We start from the raw sequence: 22674 nt of genomic DNA on the forward strand, positions 1-22674 counted from the left end.
ATGGAAAGAACCAATCTCCATCTGCCCTCTCTGGCCCCACCTCCTCAGCCCCTACTTCGGCGATGTGGGCCAACACCAACTAATAAAGGGGATCAATAGCCATCCGGCTCTTTTCACAGCAGCCATCACAGTAATGAGAAGCTGTTCTGGCTGAAGTTCTATAAAAGGGGCTGCACGGATGGTACACAGCCCCAGGAGATTGTCATGGGGCGGCTCATCATTAATGGAGTAGTCTAGGGTTGTGATCAATCTGGGTCCTCATTTGTCCCCACCTGCAGCTACAATTCCAGGGGAGTGAACTGTTTGCTTCCCTGACAAGGTTAAAAATACATTAAACATGCACACAAAGAGAGACAGAAAACATCCTACACTGCAGAGATGGTTTAGAAAGTTCCTGAAATGCTCCTCCTGGGCCAATATATGAAGACCATTGTTTACTGTAAGGGGATACACCCCTTTATAAATAACATGATTATGATTTGCCCATTCTTGGTCCTCTCCACGCAGGAATACCTCTGTCCTTCTTGAGTTTAGAGTGTGCTGATGGAAGCATCCTCCAACCACAATAATATACAATGGTTTCATAAAAAGCCAATGACAAACAGAGTAGACAAAATGAGAAATTGGGTCCCCTGGGCTCTGAGGCTACTTGATATGGTTCCAGCCCACCTCACTAGCCTCTGTCTACCTCACTCAGTGCAACCCAATCTCTCAACTTTGTTTTCCAGTTGTTGAATGGACCCTGTCCTCTCTTAAAACAGGGCCCATGCCTGTGCTTTCTCTCAGACCCCCACTCTCTGCACGCCAGGTGTTTTGTCCTCTAGTGCTGCTATAACAGACAGACCCCAGGTGGACGGCTTTAACAAACATGAATTTAGTCTTTTATAATTCAGGAGGCTAGAAGTCTGAGTTTAAAGTGCTGGCTTCAGGGGGCTACGTGAAGGCCCTGTGACATTGGGCTTCAGCTCTGCCTCTTAATCCAGGCCCATTAGAGCTGGAGGCTTTTTCTGACTCATGTAGCTGCTGGTTGCTGAGGCTGATGATCCCATGATCAACAAGTAAAATGGCACAGTCCCAAGATTAGCAGACAACATGGCAGGCCATTAGATCAAGTCCAGGAACAATTCCAAGATTTTCAAGCTACACATTAGGCCACTGAAATGAAGACTCAGCCAAATGTAGCATCCAGATGTTCCAAAATCTAGAGACCTTTCTCAAAGCTCCTCCTTATATGCAAGAAGCAGGTCATACCCCAAAGGCAGCTACTTATCTGCTCACAGCAGATTCCACCATGGAGTTGATTACCAATGTCATCATGAGGAAAAACTGCATCCAGCTGCCCAGCCACTCAAAACCACAACCCAGCAAGTTAACACACAACCTTAACTACCATACCAGTTTAGCTCCTTCACATCCTTCTTGTCTCAGCATAAAAACCACTTTATTTAGGAAATTTGCCCTCACTACCCATATTAGGTTAGCTCCATCATTTATGTCCCAATGGCCCTTGAATCTGTATACCTATAACACACTTATGCCTATAACTACTTGTTGTGTTTCTCTGCCAGAGTATAACCTCCGTGAAGGCAGGAACCATCTGCATCTTATTCATTCTTTTACTTTTGTGTGTGTGTGTGTGTGTGTGCGCGTGTGTGTGATTTGGGTGAAAATTTAGAGAGCAAATTCACTGTCCATACAGCAGCTCACACATACTTTTGTCTCATGACATTGACCACAATGCAACAGCTCCCCTCTCACTTCCTCCGGACAGTCACCTTTTCCCTGTGTCCATCCCTCCATGTACTCCTGCCCCCTGAGCTGTCTCCTCAAGCATAAACAGCCCTTCTTTCTCCCATGATTGTTCTCTCCAAGGAGTGTATCTACCTCAGGTAAATGTTCAACTCCTATGCCTGTCTTTTGTTTGGCTGGAAACCACAAGTGTGGGTTCAATTCCAGACCTGAAGGGTAGCTAGGGGCCATAGTCTCAGTGGTTCCACCAGGCTCTATCAGACCTTCTTCTCTCCCCAAAATGATTTTGAGTTTTGTTCCACATTGTTCTCCCTCTCTATCCAGGATCTCCTACATAGATCCCCCTCCGAGTGGTTGATGGTGGTAGCTGGCACCATCTAGTTCTTCTGGTTTTATAGTCATATAGGCTGTGGATCACATTGTGTACCAGTTGCTAGGACTGTTTCCACGAATCTTTGGTTTTCTTCATTCTTCTTTGCTCTGGATGAGGATAGACCCATCGTTGCATCTAGATGGCTGCTTGTAAGCTTTTAAAATCCCAGTAGCTACTCGCCAAAGTAGGAGGTGAAACAATGTTTTTTGTAGTATGTTATGCCAATTGAGCTTGATGTCCCCTTGGCTATGGTTCCGAGCCCACAGGTTCAACTACTCTGTCCCTCTGGGTAGCTGTCTGTGACCAAGCAGTGACTACAACCTTGTCCCTTGTCAGCTCTACGCTACTACTATATCTTATTGTGGTATAGTGAATTACTTAGTGTGGCTTTTCTACCCATAAGTCTTTGTAAACTCCAAGGTGGGATTTTCTATGAGCAACTGAGGAGCTCCTGATTGCTGAAGTTGTCCACCTGGAGTAGTTCTGTTGGGAGTGGCACAAAACAATGTTCTGGGAGGTGCCCACTCTCTCTCAAATGCTTATAGTTCTGATGCTGTGATTGGCTAGTTTGACCACCCTGCCAGGCTCAAAAGGAGGCCTTCTAGAGGCAGAACTCTCTGACTGCTGGTTGAGGAAGATGTGCTGCTGAAAGAGACACACATTGCTGAGTGAGACACCAAGGGACCAGCACTGCTGGGAAAGAGACTGTGAGAGACTGTTGGCTGAGGGACAGTGGGCTGGGAGAGAGACTGCGCATTTTTCCTGAACTTGAATTGTAGCCTGTGGTGCTTCCCTAATAAACCCCATAATCTGTGAGCTCTGTGTGGCCACTGCAGTGAATTATCGAACCCAGGAGAGAGGTGGTGGGTGCTTTGGGAGGAACTGTTGGTGAAAGGGCTAGAGGGAGGCAGCATGTCTGGCCTAGTAGTAATAGGCCTTGCGCTATTGATGGTGATTCTGCCTTCCTCTTGTGGGATTAGAGGAGGTCAGAACATGTGGCCTCCTTGTCATTTTTGCACTTATTCATTATTCTATCCACATTAACTCAGCACCTGACACAGATTAAGAACTTGGATGGAAGAAAGGGTATTTGAATGGCTGAATAAAAGAAGGAACAAATGAATGAATACATATATATATATGTATAACTGAATGAATAAAAACAACCAGAACACAGATAACTGCCCACCTTATTATCCCATAATTCTTCCCACTTCTGTACTCAGCCTTTTGACAACACATGTCTTAGCACTAGCTTAGAGATCCAAGTCTTTGCAATATAAGCCCTGACATGAGTCCATCCTGAGACTTGGCTTCTCTTCAGCTTCACTGAGTGATGCAATTATATCTCATTCATGTTTACTTTAAAGTTCTAAGATCTATCTCCCCACAGAAGTCAATGTTCACAAGGAATGGGGTCCACAGAGTGACTGTCATGATCTTCCAATAAAACGCACTGTCGTTGAGTCAGATCCAACTCATAGCAACCTCTCCTTGGGTTTCCGAGGCAGTATCACTACAGAAGTAGATTGCCCAACCTCCCTTTTGAGGAATGGCTGGTGGGTTTGAACTGCCAACCTTCTGGTTAGCAGTCAAATGCCTTAGGCACTATGCCACCAGAGCTCCTGATTTCTATTTTCCAACAGAAGAGTTAAAATGCTACCATTTGATATTAACTTTATAGTAAAATATCCTTTTAAATTTACTCATACTAGCAGAGAAGGTGGCAAAAACAGGGACAGTGCATTTACACTTCGCGTTGAAATGTAGAGAGAAGCAAGTAAACCATCAGACTCACCTGTACACTTTTACACATGCCCACATAGGGTGTGTTCCCACCTGTACCATTGTGAGCTTGGCCCTCTATTTGGCAGGAGGCCCTTGCCAATGGATGGGTCCCTCAGAAGAGGTAACCAAAGCTAGTTGTCCTTTACTACCTCCCCTGGGAAACGACCCAAGCTTAAACCAGATGTCTGAGTCCTGGGAAACCAAAGCTCTTGCCTGGGTACCCTGCTGAGTGAGGAATACAGAGCCCAGGTTGAGTGCTATCAGCAGTGGCCAAAGTCCACAATGCTAAGTCAGGTTGAATGCTGGCCATCCTCCCAGCCAGGGATCAAATATCCCTGCAGCCCAACAAGACAGCCTCCCCAACCCTCGCTTTATCTGGCAGGACCCGGGACAGCAGGTGGTGCGGTACCTTTGGCAGAGAGTACTTGGGTAGCTTTATCTGAGCAAAGGCCTCTCTTCGATAGGACACGTAGTAGCTGGCTCTTCCACCAGTTGTTACCTGGATCATGGGGAAAATACAAAGAAATCAGATGGGTCACAGCTCATGCTACAAATCAGAAAGTATTGGCTTCTCCATCAACAACCACAATAGGTTTGTGCCTACCTTCTAGAGACAATCCCTCACTGGTTTTGAGCTTCTAATTCTATAGAACCAAGAGTTGTTCCCTTGTCAAGCCACTTAGATAATAATGGCAATTACAACAATCTTTCCCACTGGCTGCCATTCTCTGCAAGGGCAGGGGCTCTCTATTTTTCACTGTGCTCTGAATATGGTACATAACTAAATAATATCTTTAAATGAGTGAGAACAGAGAAGCTGTTGATGTGGGCTACCCACAGTTCATTAATCTTTTGCAACCATGACATTGTTATCAAATATATTTTCCCCTGAATCTGAATAATTACCATGGCTCTGAATTCTCATTACCTGGTAATTTAATTTCACTCTGACCTGAGAGTGCATTTTTTTCTCCTCCATATTTACAAATCACTCATTGAACAGCTATTTATCAAGTCTTTCCATATGTAAGATACTAAAAGACATCAAAGGTCAGAGAAGGAACAGAGACTTTAAATTCAAGATTTCTAGGTTTGAGTCCCAGTTCCACTATTCCATGGCTAGTGGGTCATAGGCAAGCTCTGTTAACCTCACGTGGAAAAGGCCAGGTTCATAGAAGAACCTGGAAACCAGTCCAGGAAATGGTGTGGGCTTGCTGAAAGTCCCGCCAGCATGGCAGACTCTGCAGATGGCTGCTCTCGGCCCAATTATCCCAACTCAGGGGAAATTAATATTCACAGGAGAAGATAACATGGCCTGTTCAGAGAAAATAGCAGGACAACAATAGCAACCAGGCTGCTGTTCTGAGGACGCAATTACTTGGAGGCACATGCTCCATCTCACTGAGGCCCAAGCCCAGGCTGGAGGTGGGCCAGTCTTCCACTCTGGCCCAAAGCTGGCTCCTGTCCACAGCGGCTGCCGGGAGCTCGAGGGGTCTAACATCTCTGTTGAAAGCCACCTACCGCTCCTCACTCTGGATGAGGGCATCTCCCAGGGCTTTCCCTTGCTTGGCACAGATTGGAAGCCCACAAAGCAGGCACCATAAGCTGCCAGGCAAAGCAGATGTCAGAGTTAGCATGAAGGCAGAACCTTGGAAAAGACTTGGTGCAAAGATTTAGACTGTGAACCAGGAAGGGAGATTAGTTTTCTCTCTGGTGCTCAGCACCATCCCTAGGTCTCCCTAACTAATTATTATCATTCTTGTCTTGTGTTCTAGGATTATTATTATTACTTTAAATATATAAGATACCTGTCCTGAAGCTATGTTTTTCCATGTTGGTTGAGAGCTGGAGTGTTGACATGTTAAGATCAAAGAGTTGCTGAGAAGTCTTTTTCTTTTGTTGTTGTTGCTTGTTTTTGTTTTCTTTTTCACATGAGTCTCAAAGCACATTAATATATAATCCTAGGTTCTTGACATACAGTATTAGTCCTTGCTTAATTTATTTATTATTCATTTATTTTTTATTTTCAATTATAGAAGGAACACATGTAAGTGTACCTGGTAACCTAGAAACTAGCTTAGTATTTTATAAACTTTAGTATACATCAGAATCACCTGGACTCAGACTCAGACTGCTGGGTCCCACCCCCTCAGAATTTCTCAATTTGATAAAGACTTGGGGTGGGGTCCAAGAACTGGCATTTCTAACAGGTTTCTAGGTGATGCTGATGTTACCGGTCTGGGAACCACCCTTTGAGCACCACAGAATTAGACAATGAGCCACAATTTATATACCCCTCTGTGCTCCTCACCTGGCCTCCCAGCCCCCTTCCCAGATGTAGTGACTTTCCTCAATTTTGTGCAACAATGATAAACATTTTTTAAATTATTATTGAGGTTAAATTCACCTATCATGATATTAACCATTTTAAAGCATACAGCCCAGTGACATTTAGTACATTCACCATGATGGTGTACAACCATTACTTCTATTTCTAAAACATCTTCCACAAAGACGATCCTATAGCCATGATAAAGTATTTTTATTATGTTTTCAATGAAGGTTTACACAGTTCAGGTTTCCATTAAACAATCTCTATGTAAACTGTTCAGTGATATTGGTTACATTCTTCAGAGTGTGTAAACATTTTCATTATCTTCATTCCCCTTGTTCCATTTCCAATAAACTTTTTTTCCCTGCCTCCTTACATTCTCATCTTTGTTTTAAAGTAATTATTAATTGTGTGGTCTCATATAGGTGATTTTTTTCAAAGGAGCACAGTACTTACAGGTGATATAAAATATTTTGTGAGTCAACTTGTTGTTCAGCTACAAGGTGACCTCAGGAGTTCATTTTGGCATTAGGTTTGAAGAACACATCAGGGCAGTTGTCTCAGGGAGTCCCTCAGACCAGTCTCAATAAGTCTAGGAAGTTTAGGTTTTTTTTTAAGGTTGGTAAAGGTAGTTGGTTACCATCTAGTTCTTCTCTCAGGGTAGATGAGACCATGATTCATGTTGATTATTAGTCTTGTAGACTTGTTTCTTCTTTGAGTCTTTGGTTTCCTTCTTTCTCTTTTGCTCCAGATGCATAAAGACCAATAATTGTACCTTAGATGGCTACTCACAAGCTTTTAAGACCCCAGACACTACTTATCAAACTAGGATGCAGAACATAACCTTATGAACTCTATTATGCCAGTTGACCAAGATAACCATGAGGCGATGGTCCTAGTCCTTCTCGAACCCCTATGATAAAGTTTTTAAACCCTAACATACATTCTGTGATCACCCATCATATGCCTAAAAATGAGCTCTCTACAGAAACCTCACCAAACATGTTCTTGGGAAATATGACAAAACTTCAGAAAAAGCAAGTGCCTTCAATGGATCTGGCCAGAGATCAGCAATTAAAAGAAGTTTCTCCTGAGAAGACCTCAGGTGTCTCCACAAGGAACAACATGGCAGAACAGTCAAGCCTCTTATTGGCATCACAGAGCAAGGCTGAGCACCTTGGGGTGTTTCCAAATCATTGAAAGATAAAAAAGAACAGTGTAGTCCCACTGATAGGGTGATAGACCCCACAGCATTGGCAACTCAGTCCAGTCATACCTACTATGGCCCCAAACAAACACAGAGTCTCTCTCTCTGACACATATACATACAATGTGTGTGCATGTGCACACACCTGTACACATATACAACCTGGGAAGATTTGTGCTTTAGCACATAATGCAGATGGAAATTGTACTTCAGATGCATTGTGGAGTTACCTAAAATATTAAGAGTCTCTGGTGGCAAAGTGGTTCAAAACATTCAGCCGCTACCTAAAAGGTTGGCAGTTTGAACCCACTAGACACTCTGTGTGAAGATGATGAGGCAACCTGCTTCCGTAAAGATTTACAGTTTTCAAAACCCTATGGGGAAGTTCTACTCTGTCCTTAAGGGTCACTATGAATCAGAATTGACTAGATGGCAGTAGGCTGGGTTTGGTTTTGGTTTGGTATGAAGTCCAAGAAGTCCAGAGGTTCTCAGAGCACCTCTGATATCATCAGCATCACCCAGAGGTATCAAGCTGACTCCTGCTCTGTTCCTTTGTTCCAACTGTGCCTCTCGTTGCATTTGTCAAAATCTGACTGATGCTTTCATCTTAGTGTAAGTCCCATGAGTTGATGGGTGAGTTTTTCAGATGCCACCAATTCAGCATAAATTCTCTTTCCTCAACTTCTGAAATTTGTTTTTTCCATTTCTGCAGCACATTCCATGCATACTCTTGTGATACACATATTCCTATAATTATTCCTCTGTGTCTTATTACAAAGTTGTAACCTCTTTGATTTCTAGGCAGTACTGGTCTCATAGTAGGTGATTAATGGATACATAATAATAAAAATAATGATAAAGCTGGCATTTATTGAGTTCATCTACCATGCTCCAGAACTCCATGTAGCCCTTATATAAATTACTTGGTTTAATTCTCAAGACAGCCTTATAGAGGCTGAGAGGCACTGAATGACTTGCTCAAGACAAGACAAATCTGAACCTAGGAAAGTCTGGCTCAAAGCCCACACTCGTCCTCTGTGAAAAACTAGAAAGAGTCCTCCACGTGTCTCATTCATCTCACTGCAACAGCACCACGATGTCTTTTTTTTCAATTCCAATATCCTTTGAAGAAAACATTTAAATCTCTGTAACTGGCATGTGTATATATGTTTGTGTTTCTCCCTATTCCCAGAAAATCTGTTATGATATTGATGCTGCATCTAAGATTGACGTCTTCTTAGAAGAGAATAACAAAAACACGAGTAATAATAATTAGTATATCCATGCAATTACAGTAACATAGGAAATACTATGACAAGCAGTTTATAAACTATACCTCATTTGATTCATTTTATATATATATATATATATATATACATACACACACACATATATACACACACATATACATATATATACACATACATATACATATATATATGTCTCCATCCTCAATATCCCTACTTTATAGATAGGGCATTGACACTGAGAGAGATCAAACAATATGCCCAACATCACATAGCCTTTAATTGTCACCACAGAATATGAAACTGGGCATTCAACTCTAGTATACACCTGTGCCCTTAACCAGAATAAGCGTGTCCCTGCAGAGTCAGGCCTAGAGAAGTGAGTCAATATTTATTGATTAACTGAATAATTGATCTTCTGGATTCATTGGCTTAGCCAGAGAGACTTCGAGTTTCTCCATTGCTCAGTGTCTAAAACAGAGACATACAGAAGAAGTCGCCATTCCTGCCCACCCCTGGTTGGTCAAAGAAACTTATTTCCAGAGAGAAGCCATAGCATCTCCCCTCTGAAGCAGTGCCCTCACAATGTCGGGTGAACGCCAGCCTGATGCAGTTGCTGGTTATTTGTGTCGCTCTTTGGCAAATATACAAAGAAGAAATAAAGTTTAGAGACTATTAATCTATTTTGATGAACTTTTCTCTTCCTTACAAGCAAATTTGCTGGCATTGTAAATCCCACGGATTATTATCACTTTCCCTCTCAGTGACACCTTTTATTTTACATTTGATGAATGTCATCCAATTATTTGCTCTGGGCCCATCCATCATGCTAAACACAGAATTAGCTGGGTCTTTTCCTTATTAATGACTGGCTCGTTAATCTGATTTTCTGGGTTTCCATTTTACAGGTTTAATTGGGCTCCTGGCCAGTGAAAATGATTCCTTTGGACAAATTCATTGGCCATTAAACACATCTGTCTCTTCTGACTTGTTCCCGCTCTTGCCGTGACCAAGCCTAACCCGATATATCCTTTATTATTTTTTTATTTCTCCTTGCTTTTAGATGATGACTTGCCTTGGAGGGGAGAAAGAAATCTATCCCCAAAATGGAACCAAAGGGCCTTGAGTCATTCTCTATCCTCCTTTGGGGTTTTACCAGTTGATACTGTTTCTGCCATAGATAAAACATTAACATCTGTGGAATTTATAAGTGAGCATATAGTAATCTGAGGTGAGAGGCAGAAACTAACATTTTTAAGTAGCTATATGGGTTAAGTACTATACATTCATGATATTGTTTAATATAACAATAATAAGTACTCTTATCACTATTAGGAGAGATAGTGGTATAATGGTCAAGTGCTTGGCTGCTAACTAAGTTTGGCACTTCAAATTCACCCAGTGGCTTCACAGGAGAAAGACCTAACAATCCACTGCCATAAAAACTACAACCTAGAAAACCCTACAGGTTAGTTCTACTGTGTCACCCGAGGTTGCTATAAGTTGAAAATTGATTTAACAGAGCTAACAACTACCAACATTACTGTTGTTGACAATATTACTAGAACCTTACAAGTTAAAAGTATTAATAACAGAAAACCTCCTTTGAGCACATACTCTATCCTTCTGTAGATGCTAACCTTCTATTTTATGTTTAAGTGAGGAAATTAAGGGATAGAGAAGTTATACAGCATACTCAAAGCCATACAGTTAGTAAATGATGAACTTGGAATTTGAACTCAAGTTTATCTGGCTTCAGAGGTTATGGTGATCAGAAGCTTTATCCTTAGGCTGGAGAAGATCTTCACAGGTTACTCAGACCGGCCCCAGCTTGATCCCTCCCTAGCTGCCTCTCTGTGGAGAGGACTGCATCCCATGCCAATGAACTTCAATTTCCCAGATAAGACGACCCACCGACAAGGCAGATCTTTCTGCGTCAGGGTTCGTGTTGATTTCCCAGCCGTGAGAAATCAAAGCTCTGTTGTTGCATGGGAGTGAACAGTGCTGCTATTGGAATCTGTGAATAAGAGGAACCATGATGGAAATAAAATTGGCTTACAGAAGAGCTGTTATCTTCATAGGAAATGGCATTTAGAAGCTTTTCCAGCTAAAGGACCTTGCTGGGTCCAATATAATGGGAATAATTTGTCAGAGCCAAAAGAAACGACCGCATTTATAGGCATGCATTAGTTACTTCCCACATGGCCTCTGCATCGTCTCCCCCTCCTTAAAGAAACAAAAGGGAAAAGAGAGGTGCTATGATGCACAATTAACTTTTCCAATTTCTTGCTCATTAATTCCATTCATATTATTTAAAAGAAATCTTGAAGTTGTTAGGCTTTTCTCTCCCTTTCCACCTACATAAATCCTTCAAAGATCACATTTTCCTTTTAAGAACAAAGAAACAGGCTCTGGCTACTGGGCCATAAGGGTCAATAAACAGCCACAGGTTGCCTCAGGAAGTTGCGACTGGTGTCAAGCTGGCCCCAGAGGCTGCTGCTTCATGGAAGGTTATGCCACCTCTGCCATCTTGAACTCATTTTCCAAAAGTGCTTTGCTAAAGTACCACACAATGCGTCTGAGTCAGAACTGGTACAGCACTTGGAACAAAATCTCCGTGGCTAGACAGTTTGATTTTGAATTTAGTGTTTATCAAACTGGTGTCTGTTCATTTTATGTCCTGGAGGCTCTGTGATATTATTGCAATATGCAGTTTTATCTGCCTGTGTCTAGAAAGAGTGACTCTATTACCTAACACACATCACACTAAGGCTGAGTCTCCTTTGAAAAGAGATTTGCACATAAAAATCTTTTATTGGGGCTATAACATAATAGCCCCAAAATAGCTTCACCAAGAATAGATTTGAGATAAGACAGTTGGCATTGAGACCAATATTGCTGTTGTGTGGTGTGTGTGTGTGTGTGTTGCGAAGGCAGTAGAAGGTAAATATATACAGAGGTTGCTATCACACTCATTGGTCCCCTCAAAACACACACACACACACACACACACACAAATTGACAAAGCAACTACCACCTTTATCAGCCCTGCCCAGCAACTTCTTGGAGCCTTCACTGCCTACTGCAATGTTAGTAAGGCAAAGTGGTAAGTTAGAAGGGCACTAGACAAAGAGTTTGTGCCGAGATCAACCACCACACTAGAAGAATTAGTGTGCTTGAGTTGTTGAAGCTGTTTCTGAAAATACAAGAAATGGCCTGGCCTTGATGAGTGCTCAATTGCACCTTTTCTTCTTTCTTTTAAACACTACTACACTGCTGCACACTGGCTGGGAATCCAGACCTGGATTTGAATCCTGCCTCTACCACGTGCTAGTTTGGTGACTTTGGGCAAGTACTTTAACCTTCCTAATTTCACTTCTGGAAATGAAGATATTACTATTACCTACTGAGCATCAAGTACAACATAGCTTTAAAGAGTATGGGGAGAGCTTTAGTCCTGCACCTGGCATGTAGTAAGTGCTCAGTGTAGACTGCCCACCCCACAGAACTTGAGGCACACATGACCACACAGGTCTAACATCTTGCAGGTGTTATAAAGACTGATCATACTGGCAGTTTATATATGCAACCTATAGGTTTGTATCCTAGTTTTTATGGCTTAGAGAGACGGAAAGAAGTTTTGGGGATGCCTACATGACCCTTCAAAATTGAAGTTCTTTGTCTCTCCTCTCCCAGTTCTTTGGGAGTAGAAAGGCAAAGATAATATGGACAGATAAACAAAAATGACAACAAACTCAGGTATACAAAATACAAAATTTTGGAGCATGTGGATACTCCTAAATAATATAATAATAACTAAATCTCAGGAGGGTGATCACTTTTGAGTATTTTACATCAGGTTACCAGTGATTCACAATAAAGAAAGGACTACTGATGAGACTTCTGAAGAGAAACATTAAAAATTGCTATCAAAACACCCCTTTCTCTGTCAGAAGTGACTCTGTTCCTGTGGACTTTGGTTTGATAGGGCTTTGTAAAAGATGGAACTGAAAGTGGATTAGAGAAGACATTAGAGTCTGTCTTATACAGTTGAATAACTGCAGAAGGTGGATGTTTTGGAGTGCCCGGGGGTGGGCCGTGCAAGCAACCAGGGCATGGCAGATGGGTGTTGAAGCAGCTGGAGGAGAGCAGGAAGTGAACAGAGCAGTTTGGAATAACTAAGGGAGACAAACTTGTCTGTCAGTTTGTTTTACTGTGGTGGGTTGCACGTTGCTGTGAAGCTGAAGGCTATGCCACCAGTGTTTCACATGCTAGCAGGGTCACCCATGGTGGACAGGTTTCAGCAGAGCTTCCAGACTAAGACAGACTTGGAAAAAGGAAGAGGCCATCCCCTTCTCAAAGAATTGGCCAGTGAAAACTTTATGAATAGCCCTGAAACATTGTTCGATATAGTGACAGAAGATGAGCCCCTCAGGTTGGAAGGCGCTGAAAATATGACTACAGAAGAGCTGCCACCTCAGAGTAGAGCCAACTTTAATGATGTGGATAGAGTAAAGCTTTTGGGACTTCCATGTAGCACAACTCAAAATGGGAAGAAACAGCTGCAAACTTCCATTGATAACCAGAATATGGAATGTACGAAATATGAATCTAGGAAACTTGGAGGTTGTCAAAAATGAAATGGAATACATAAAGATCAATATCCTAGGCATTACTGAGCTGAAATGGACTGTTTGGGGCATTCTGAATCAGACAGTCACATCATGCAATCAGCATATACTATGCCAGGAATGAAAAATTGAAGAGGAATGGTGTGGCATTCATCATCACAAAGGATGTATCAAGATCTATCTTGAAGTACAATGCTGTCAGTGATAGGATAATATTGATTATGCCTACAAGGAAGACCGGTTAATACTACTATTATTCAAATTTACACACCAACCACCAAAGCCAAAGATGAGGAAATTGAAAATGTTTACCAACTTCTGCAGTGTGAAATCGACCAAACATGCAATCAAGGTGTGTTAATTATCACTAGTGATTGGAATGCCAAAGTTGGAAATGAAGAATCACTGATAGTTGGAAAATATGACCTTGATATAGAAATAATGCTGGAGATTGCATGTTAGAATTTTGCAAGACTAACAACTTGTTCATTGCAAAATACCTTTTTTCAACAACACAAACCGCAGATACACATGTGGACTTCACCAGATGGAGTACACAGGAATCTGATCGACTACATCTGTGGCAAGAGGCAATGGAGAAGCACAATGTCTCCAGCCAAAACAAGGCTAGGACGTGGTTGTGGAATAGACCATCAACCACTCACACGCAAGTTCAAGTAGAAGCTGAAGACAATTAAAAGAAGTCCACAAGAGCCAAAATATGACCTTGATTATATCACTCCTGAATTTAGAGACCATTTAAAGAATACATTTGATGCACTGAACACCAACCACTGAAAACCAGAGGAATTGTGGGATGACATCAACAACATCATCCATGAAGAAAACAAAAAGTCACTAAAAAGACAAGAAAGCAAGAAAAGACCAAAATGGATGTTAGAAGAGGCTTTGAAACTTGCCCTTGAATGGAGAGTAGCTAAAGCAAATGAAAGAATCGACAAAATAAAAAAGCTGAATGGAAGATTTCAAAGAGCAGCTTGAGAAAATAAAGTCAATTATTATAATGAAATGTGCAAAAACCTGGAGTCAGAAAACCAAAAGGGAAGAACATGCTTGGCATTTCTCAAGCTGAAAGAACTGAGGAAAAAATTTAAGCCTCGAGTTGCAATATTGAAAGATTTTATGGGCAAAATATTGAATGATGCAGGAAACATTAAAAGAAGATGGAAAGAATACACGGAGTCACTGTACCAAAAAGAATTGGTTGAGGTTCATCCATTTCAGGATGTGGCTTATGATCAAGGACCAATGGTACTGAAGGAAGAAGTCGAAGCTGCACTGAAGGAAGTGGCAAAAAACAAGGCTCCAGGAATTGACAGAATACCCATTGAGATGTTTCAACAAACAGATACCGTGTTGGAGGCACTCACTCAGCTATGTCAAGAGATTTGGAAGACAGCTACCTGGTCAACTGACTGCAACAGATCCATATTTGTACTGATTCCAAAGAAAGGTGATCCCACAGAATGTGGAAATTATCGAACAATATCATTAGTATTGCACAAAAGTAAAATCTTACTGAAGATAATTCAAAAATGGTTGCAGCAGTATATTGACAGAGAACTTCCTGAGGTGTAAGCTGAATTCAGAAGAGGATGTGGAACAAGGGATATCTTTGGGGATGTCAGAGGATCTTGGCTCAAAGCAAAGAATACCAGAAAGAGGTTTACTTGTTTTTTATTGACTATGCAAAAGCATTCGATTGTGTGGATCATAACAAACTGTGGATAACATTGAGAAGAATAGGAATTCCAGAACACTGAATTGTGCTCATGGGGAACCTGTACATAGACCAGGATGCTGTCATTTGAACAGAATAAGGGGATACTGCACGGTTCAAAATCAAGAAAGGAGTGTGTATCCTTTCACCATACTTATTCAACCTGTATGCTGACCAAATAATCCATGAAGCTGGACTATATGAAGGAAAACGTAGCATAAGGATTGGAAGAAGGCTCATTAACAACCTGCAGTATGGTGACAACACAACTTTGCTTGCTGAAAGTGAGAATGACTTGAAGACTTACTGTTGAAGACTGAAGACTATAATCTGCAATATGGATTACACTGCATATTTTTGTTGTTGTTATGTGCCATCATGTTGGACCCGACTCATAGCAACCCCTCCTTGGGTTTCCGAGGCAGTATCACTACGGAAGTAGGACTGCCCAACCTTCCTTCCAAGGAGTGGCTGGGGGGTTTGAACCTCCAGCCTTCTGGTTAGCAGTCAAGTGCCTTAGGCACTATGCTACCAGAGCACACCGCAATATAAAGAAAACAAAAATCCTCACAACTGGATCAATAAACAGCATCATGATAAATGGAGAAAAGAGTGAAGTAGTCAAAGACTTCATATTCCTTGCTTCTACAATCAACACCAATGGAAGCAGCAGTCGATACATCAGAAGATGTACTGCACTGGGTAAATCTGCTGCAAAAGACCCCTTTCAAGTGCTGAAGAACAAAGATGTCTCCTTGAAGAATAAGGTATGCCTGACAAAGCCATGGTATTTTCAATTGCCTCATATGCATGTGAGAGCTGGACAATGAATAAGGAAGACTGAAGAGGAGCTGATGCATTTGAGTTGTGGTGCTGGTGAAGAATATTGGATTGTTAACATAACTAACAAATCTGTCCTGGGGAAGTGAAGCTGGAATGCTCCTTGGAGGTGAGAGTGGCCAGATTTCATCTCACCTACTTTGGTCATGCTGTCAAAAGGGACCATTCTCTGTAGAAGGACATCATGCTTGGCAAAGTGGAGGGTAAATGGAAAAGGGGAAAGCCCTCAATGAGATGGACTGACACAATGGCTGCAATGATGGGCTCAAGCATAGCAGGGATTGTGAGGCTGGCACAGCAGCAGACAGTATTTTGTTCTGTTGTACATAAGGTTGCTATGAGTCAGAGATGATGGCACCTAAAAACAACAACAACATCTTACATAGTTGTTATATCTGTAAGTTTTTTCCTTGGCTTAAGATATCACATTTTCCATATTTGTTGCACAGATGGACATCATGAAGTGAATAAATTGACTGAAATCTTCTAAACTAGACACCAGTCTCTGTCCTTTCTACAGTATCTTATAATTTCATAAAATGAAGAAAATGGTAGGAGGGGACAGGAATGGGAAAAGGTAAATAGATAAATCGACTTAATGGCAGTGAGTTTAGTTTTTTTTTCTTATTATTATTATTATTATTATTATTATTATTATTATTATTTTTAAGGTCAGTCATCCTACTTGTAATTAGAAATTAATTTTAAAAATGCAATTTTAGGCCACTTAATCTTGTGGAGTTTCAGGGTCATTTTTCTAAAGAAATGGAATAATAACCACCTTCTCTCATAGTCCTTAGGGGAAATAAAAGAGATAAGATAATCAAATGCTAACATACAACTGTAAAGTACAATCCAAATATAATGATTAAGATACTATGATAGAACTGTAGTATGCAGCCAGGAATCCAAAGCTTTTAGAAATGTTTTCATGGACAAATCAAGCTGACAATCTAGATATGCCCATGCTGATTGTGTGGGGGTAGGGGGTTCACTGGTAGAATTAGATTCCTGACCACTATACCATATATACAATCATCAGCCATCTGTCAGTGGTGGCTGTGTGTTGCTTTGATGCTCAAAGGGTTTCAGCAGAGCTTCCAGACTTCGATGGACTGGGAAGAAAGACTTCGTGATCTACTTCTGAAAATCAGCCAAATATAAACTGTACCGATCTCAACAGTCCAACCAGCCACCAATCGTGGGGATGGCACAGGACCAGGCAACATTTATTGCCATTGTGCATGGGGTTGCTATGAATTGGGGGCCGTCAGGATGGCAGCTAACAACAAAAATGATGACGATTGTGTAGAGCATTATAATGTTCCAGCGAGGCTATAGCTGTTCACAGGCTGAATGGCTAGAGACAAGGAATGAGAGGAAAAGAAGCAGAAAATGAATGAGTAGTTAGATAACAGAACTGTCTTCAGGCACAGCAGATGAATGGCATGTGCATTTAGCTGCTTAGAGAATGATTAATTGTACTGATATTGTCAGGATATTTTAAGTATCCTGACAGGGCAAAGCAAACAGAATCATTAATTTTCTAGAGAAGCAGCAATGCTTCCTTGGGACACTGGATCTGAAGAGTACTTTGGAGATATGTGTGAGCTACTAGATATGAAAGCAAAGCCTTGTCAACATGGGGTTTGCATGCCTCATGAGTGAATTTCAAGACAGCAGTGGATGGATAGATGAATTTAAACCATCTGTCAAGTTGTATCTCAGACAACTTTGTTACCTCCCCAAGAGAGCCATTTCTGAAATGTCAACTGCTAATTTTTGTGGTGGACTGTGTTGCTGTGAAGGTGGAAGCTATACCATTGGGATGTCAAATACCAGCAAGGTCACCCATAGAGGACAGGTTTCAGCAGAGCTTCCACACTAAGACAGACTAGAAAGAAGAACTGGTGATCTACTAAACAATTTGATGAGTGGAAATCTGATGAAAAGTAGTGGGACACTGTTTGACACAGTGCTGAAAGATGAGCTCTTCTAGGGAGCTCTGGTAGCACAGTTCCTAAGGCACTTGACTGCCAACCAGAAGGCTGGCGGTTCAAACCCACCAGCCACTCCTCGGAAGGAAGATGGAGCAATCTACTTCCATAGTGATACTGCCTCGGAAACCCAAGGAGGGGTCACTATGAGTCAGGTCTGACTCAATGGCACATAACAACAACAACAGTTGAAAGACACTAAAAATATGACTAGATAAGGGCTGCCTCCTCAAGTAGTGTTGACCTTATAGATGGAATAAAGCTTTTGAGACCTGTATTTGCCGATGTGGCATGTATCAAAATGAGAGAGGAAAAAAAAAAAACCTGCAAACATCCATTAATAAAAGGAATGTGGAATTTATGAAATACGAATCCAGGAAAATTGGAAGTTGTCAAAAATGAAATGAAATACTTAAAGATTGACATTCTAGGTATTACTGAGCTGAGGTGGACTGGTATTGATCATTTTGAATTGGACAATCCTATGGTCTACTACACCGTGAATGATAAATTGAAGGGGAATGGTACCACATTCATCAACAAAAAGAGTATTTCAAGATTTATCCTGAAGTATGTAACACTGTCAGTGCTAGAATAATATCTTTACACACACAAGGAAGACCAGTTACTACAACTATTATTCATTACATACCAACTAATGCCAAACATGAAGGAATTCAAGTTTTTCACCAACTTCTGCAGTCTGAAATTGACCAAACATGCAATCAAGGTGCATTGAAAATTACTGGTGATTGGAATATGAAAGTTGGAAGAAGGATCGATAGTTGGAAAATATGGTCTCAGTGACAGAAATGATACTGCATATTACATAATAGAATTTTGCAAGACCAATGACTTGTTCATTGCAAATATCTTATTTCAACAACATAACTGGCAACTATACATGTGGACATTGTCAGATGAAAGAAACAGGAATCAAATTGACTACACCTGTGGAAAGACACAATGGAGAAGCTCAAATCATCAGACAGAACAGTGTCAGGAACCAACTGCAGGACAGATCATCAATTGCTCATATGCAAGTTAAAGCCGAAGCTGAAGAAAATCAAATCAAATGTATGAGAACCAAGGTATAAGCTTGAGAATATCTTACCTGAATTTAAAAACCATCTCAAGAACAGATTTGATGCAATGAACACTAATGACTGAAGATCTGACAAACTGTGGTATGACATCAAGGACATCATACATGAAGAAAGCTAAAAGTCAAAAAAAAAAAAAAAAAAAACAGGAAAGAAAGAAAAGACCAAAACAGATGTCAGAGGAGACTCTGAAACTGCTCTTGAACATAGAGTAACTAAAGCAAATGGAAGAAATGATGAAGTAAAATAGTCAAACAGAAGATTTCAAAGGGCAGGTCATGAAGACAAGGTAAAGCATTATAATGAAAGGTAAAGACTTGAAGTTAGAAAACCAAAAGGGAAGAACATAGGAAGCATTTCTCAAGCTGAAAGAACTACAGAAAAACTCAAACCTCAAGTTTTAATATTGAAAAATTATATGGCAAAGTATTGAATGATGCAAGAAGCATGAAAAGAAGATGGAAGAAATGCAAAGAGTCACTGTAGGAAAAAGAATTGGTCAACATTCTATAATTTCAGGAGATAGCATATGATCAAGAATTAAAGGTACTGAAGAAGTCCAAGTTCCACTGAAGACACTGGCAGAAAAATGGGGCTCCAGGAATTGAAGGAATAACAAGTAGCATGTTTCAGGACATGGATACAATGTTGGAAGTACTAACTTGTCTATGCCAAGAAATTTGGAAGACAGCTACCTGGCCAATTGATTGGAAGAGATCCATTTCTGTGCCCACTCCAAAGAAAGGTGATACAAAAGAATTCAGAAATTATCAAACAATATCATTAATACCACAAGTAAAATTTTGCTGGATATAATTCAAATATTCTTGCAGCAATATATTGACAGAGAACTTCCAGAAATTCAAGCTGGATTCAGAAGAGGATGTGGAATGAAGGATGTCCTATGGATCTTGGCTGAAAGCAAAGAATACCAGAAAGATGTTTACTTGTGTTTTATTGATCATGGCAAAGGCATTTGACTGTGTGGATCATAACAAATTATGGATAATATTGCAAAGAATGGGAATTCCAGGACACTTAATTGCGCTCATGACGAACCTGTACACAGACAAGAGGCTGCTGTACTTTGGCTCTCACGTACTTGATTTTTTGTTAGTGAAGAATATTGAATATGTCCCATGGACTGCGGAGGAACAAACCAATCTGTCCTGGATGAAATACAGTGAAATGCTGCACAGAAGTGTCGATGGTGAGACTTCTTCTCACATGTGTGGGTCACATTATCAGGAGGGACCAGTCCAAGGAGAAAGACACCATGCTTGGTAAAGTAGAGTGAAAAAGAGGAAGCTCTTCTATAGGATGGGTTGACAGAGGGGTTGCAACAATGTGCTCAAACATAGCAATGTTGTGAGGATGGTACAAGGACTGGGCAATTCATTCAATTGTACATGAGGTCTCTATGAGTCAGAACTGACTTTAAGGCACCTAACAACAACAACTTTTTGGAGCTCCACCTCCTTTGCTCCCTGTGTCATGTCTTCTCTGTCCTTCATAGTGGAAGCATCACTGTTGGAGGACCTGTTGGAGTGCTCCCCACTCCCCATATACTATCTGCTCTCCGCACAATCACCCTGTGAAGAAAGTACTATGCAGCCCTCCTTTAGCAATTAAGAAAAAAAAACTCAGTAACAGTAGCAAGACCTACAAGCAGAAGACCCACCTTAGTAAGATGCACCCCGAGATCAACCAACCATGAGGCATCAGAAGGGCAGCATTCACATAGAGGGGAAGCTGAACAGAGTGGAATGCACAGAGAGAAGGGCACGGGAAGGGGCAGGCACAGGGAGGAGAGGGGAGAGCTTTTCATGGCTGGGAATCGTAACTAGGGCTGTGAAACCAAACGTGCATGAACTGTTGTGAGTAAAATGAATCTGCTTTGTAAATCTGCACCCAAATCACAATACAAAATTTAATGAAAGAAAAAGAAATTAATTGGCAAGTATGAGGTTACTCAAGTCTAAAGTGGTAAAGTCTAGGTTTGAACTTGGGTCTCTAAATTCTGGCAATTTGCACACCATGCAACTCTGAGTTAGCTTATGATTCTGTTCTAGAGACTTTCCAAAGAAAGGCTGGTTGATGATTATTTGCCCGGAAGAGTTCACTCTGACCCAGATCACCCAGAGGCTCCAGCGTGCAGGAATTCCACAGTAGGTGGCCTCATCTGCTGCCTCCTCGATTAAGCCCAACCCCTCCATGCTCCATTTGGAATTTGCCTTTTTAATCCTCTGATTCCCAGGTGCCTTTGTTTGTGGCCTTCCTGTTGTATTTACCAGCTGTTGTCCAGAGCTAGAAAAGGAGCCCTGATAGCACAGTGGTTAAGCACGAGGCTGCTAAGGGAAAGGTCAGCAGTTCAAAGCTCCCAGCAGCGCCGTGCAAGAAACAGGTGGCAGTGTGCTTCCGTGAAGATTAATGACAGCCTTCGAAATCTGATGGGGCATTTCCCCACTATCCTTTGTGTCACCACGGGCCAGAACAGACTCAAAGGCAACAGGCTTGGGGCTTTTATTTTGATTGAGTCCCGGATTAGAGTAAAGTAGACATATTTTATGTATCACTGGACTGGGACATTTTCAAAGGCAGATAATGTGCCTTGTTCATCTTTAAGCCCCTCTTAGTTACTAAGCCTCATGTCATAACAAATCATATCTGTGGAGCACTCTATGCCATTGTTAGCTGCTCTCCGTTAGCTTCTTATTCGTGACGACCCCATGTAAGCAGACTAGAACTGTTCCACAGGGTTTCCCGAGCTGTGATCCTTCAGACAGATTGTCAGATCTGTCTTCTGAGGAGCCTCTGGGGGGGTTTGAACTGCCAACCTTTAGGTTATCAGCCGAGCACTTAACCATTTGCCCAACAACACTGCAGGCAAGACCTAACTCTATCCTCATTTTAGAATTAAGGGGCACCAAGCTCAGAGAGACTCCTGTTACAAAATGGTGGGGTTCAAAGCCAACACCCAAACTTCTGACTTGTAAGCCTAGGTTCTTTTCATTTTGCCAGACTGCTTCAATCTGTGTTTCCTGAGTCAAAACTTATAAAAACACAAAAGGGAGATAATTGCATGGCTTTTTACAAGTGGGTAGTAATTTTACATCAAATAGTCCTCTGAGTGGTTGATAACACCACAATATGGAAAACCAGAGGCGATAAGAGAGAGTGCTTTCCTGTGGGAAACTGGAAAGCAGATTACAGACTATTCTTCCCCCCCACTGCCCACTGCTGAATTCACATATTAATTAAAGGTCTGGCCAAATTCACATCATTCCTTGAGCATTAATCATGTTTCAACATCTCATTATGGATGCCGGCACGATTCCACTGTGTGTTGCATCCATCGATCAATCAGCAAGTGCTTCCTCAGCACTTATGTGCCCAGGCTGGTACCATGGGAGCCATGGGGCTGTGACCTCATGGAGTTTAGCATCTTTTTGAGAAGGTAAGTCTGACATGTATGATGAGAAGATGCAAGAGTGACAATATGAGAGCAGTGATAAATGCATGGTACTCTGAGCAGGGTGAAGTCTAAATGCTCTACAACAGAGAGACCCTCTAATGGGAGGCACAGTAGTTTATTCGACTTCTTCTGGAATGCTCCTTTTACAGTCACCATAAAAAGCACAGTGCTGAGCATGGAAAGCCCACTGC

The 22674-nt window shown here is 41.4% G+C and overlaps 1 protein-coding gene across 1 annotated transcript in view; it reads right to left on the minus strand.

The window, feature by feature from the left end:
* The window catches only part of SORCS3 (sortilin related VPS10 domain containing receptor 3), an 830399-nt gene that overhangs the window by 127622 nt on the left and 680103 nt on the right, over nt 1–22674 (minus strand). Inside the window, exon 8 of the mRNA XM_007939862.2 lies at nt 4320–4409. Coding sequence (XP_007938053.1) covers nt 4320–4409 — 90 coding nt within the window. The remainder of the gene's footprint in view (nt 1–4319; nt 4410–22674) is intronic.

The sequence above is a fragment of the Orycteropus afer genome, unplaced genomic scaffold (assembly GCF_000298275.1).
Source record: "Orycteropus afer afer isolate SDZICR_OR568_19922 unplaced genomic scaffold, OryAfe1.0 scaffold00064, whole genome shotgun sequence".
Taxonomy (NCBI): domain Eukaryota; kingdom Metazoa; phylum Chordata; class Mammalia; order Tubulidentata; family Orycteropodidae; genus Orycteropus; species Orycteropus afer.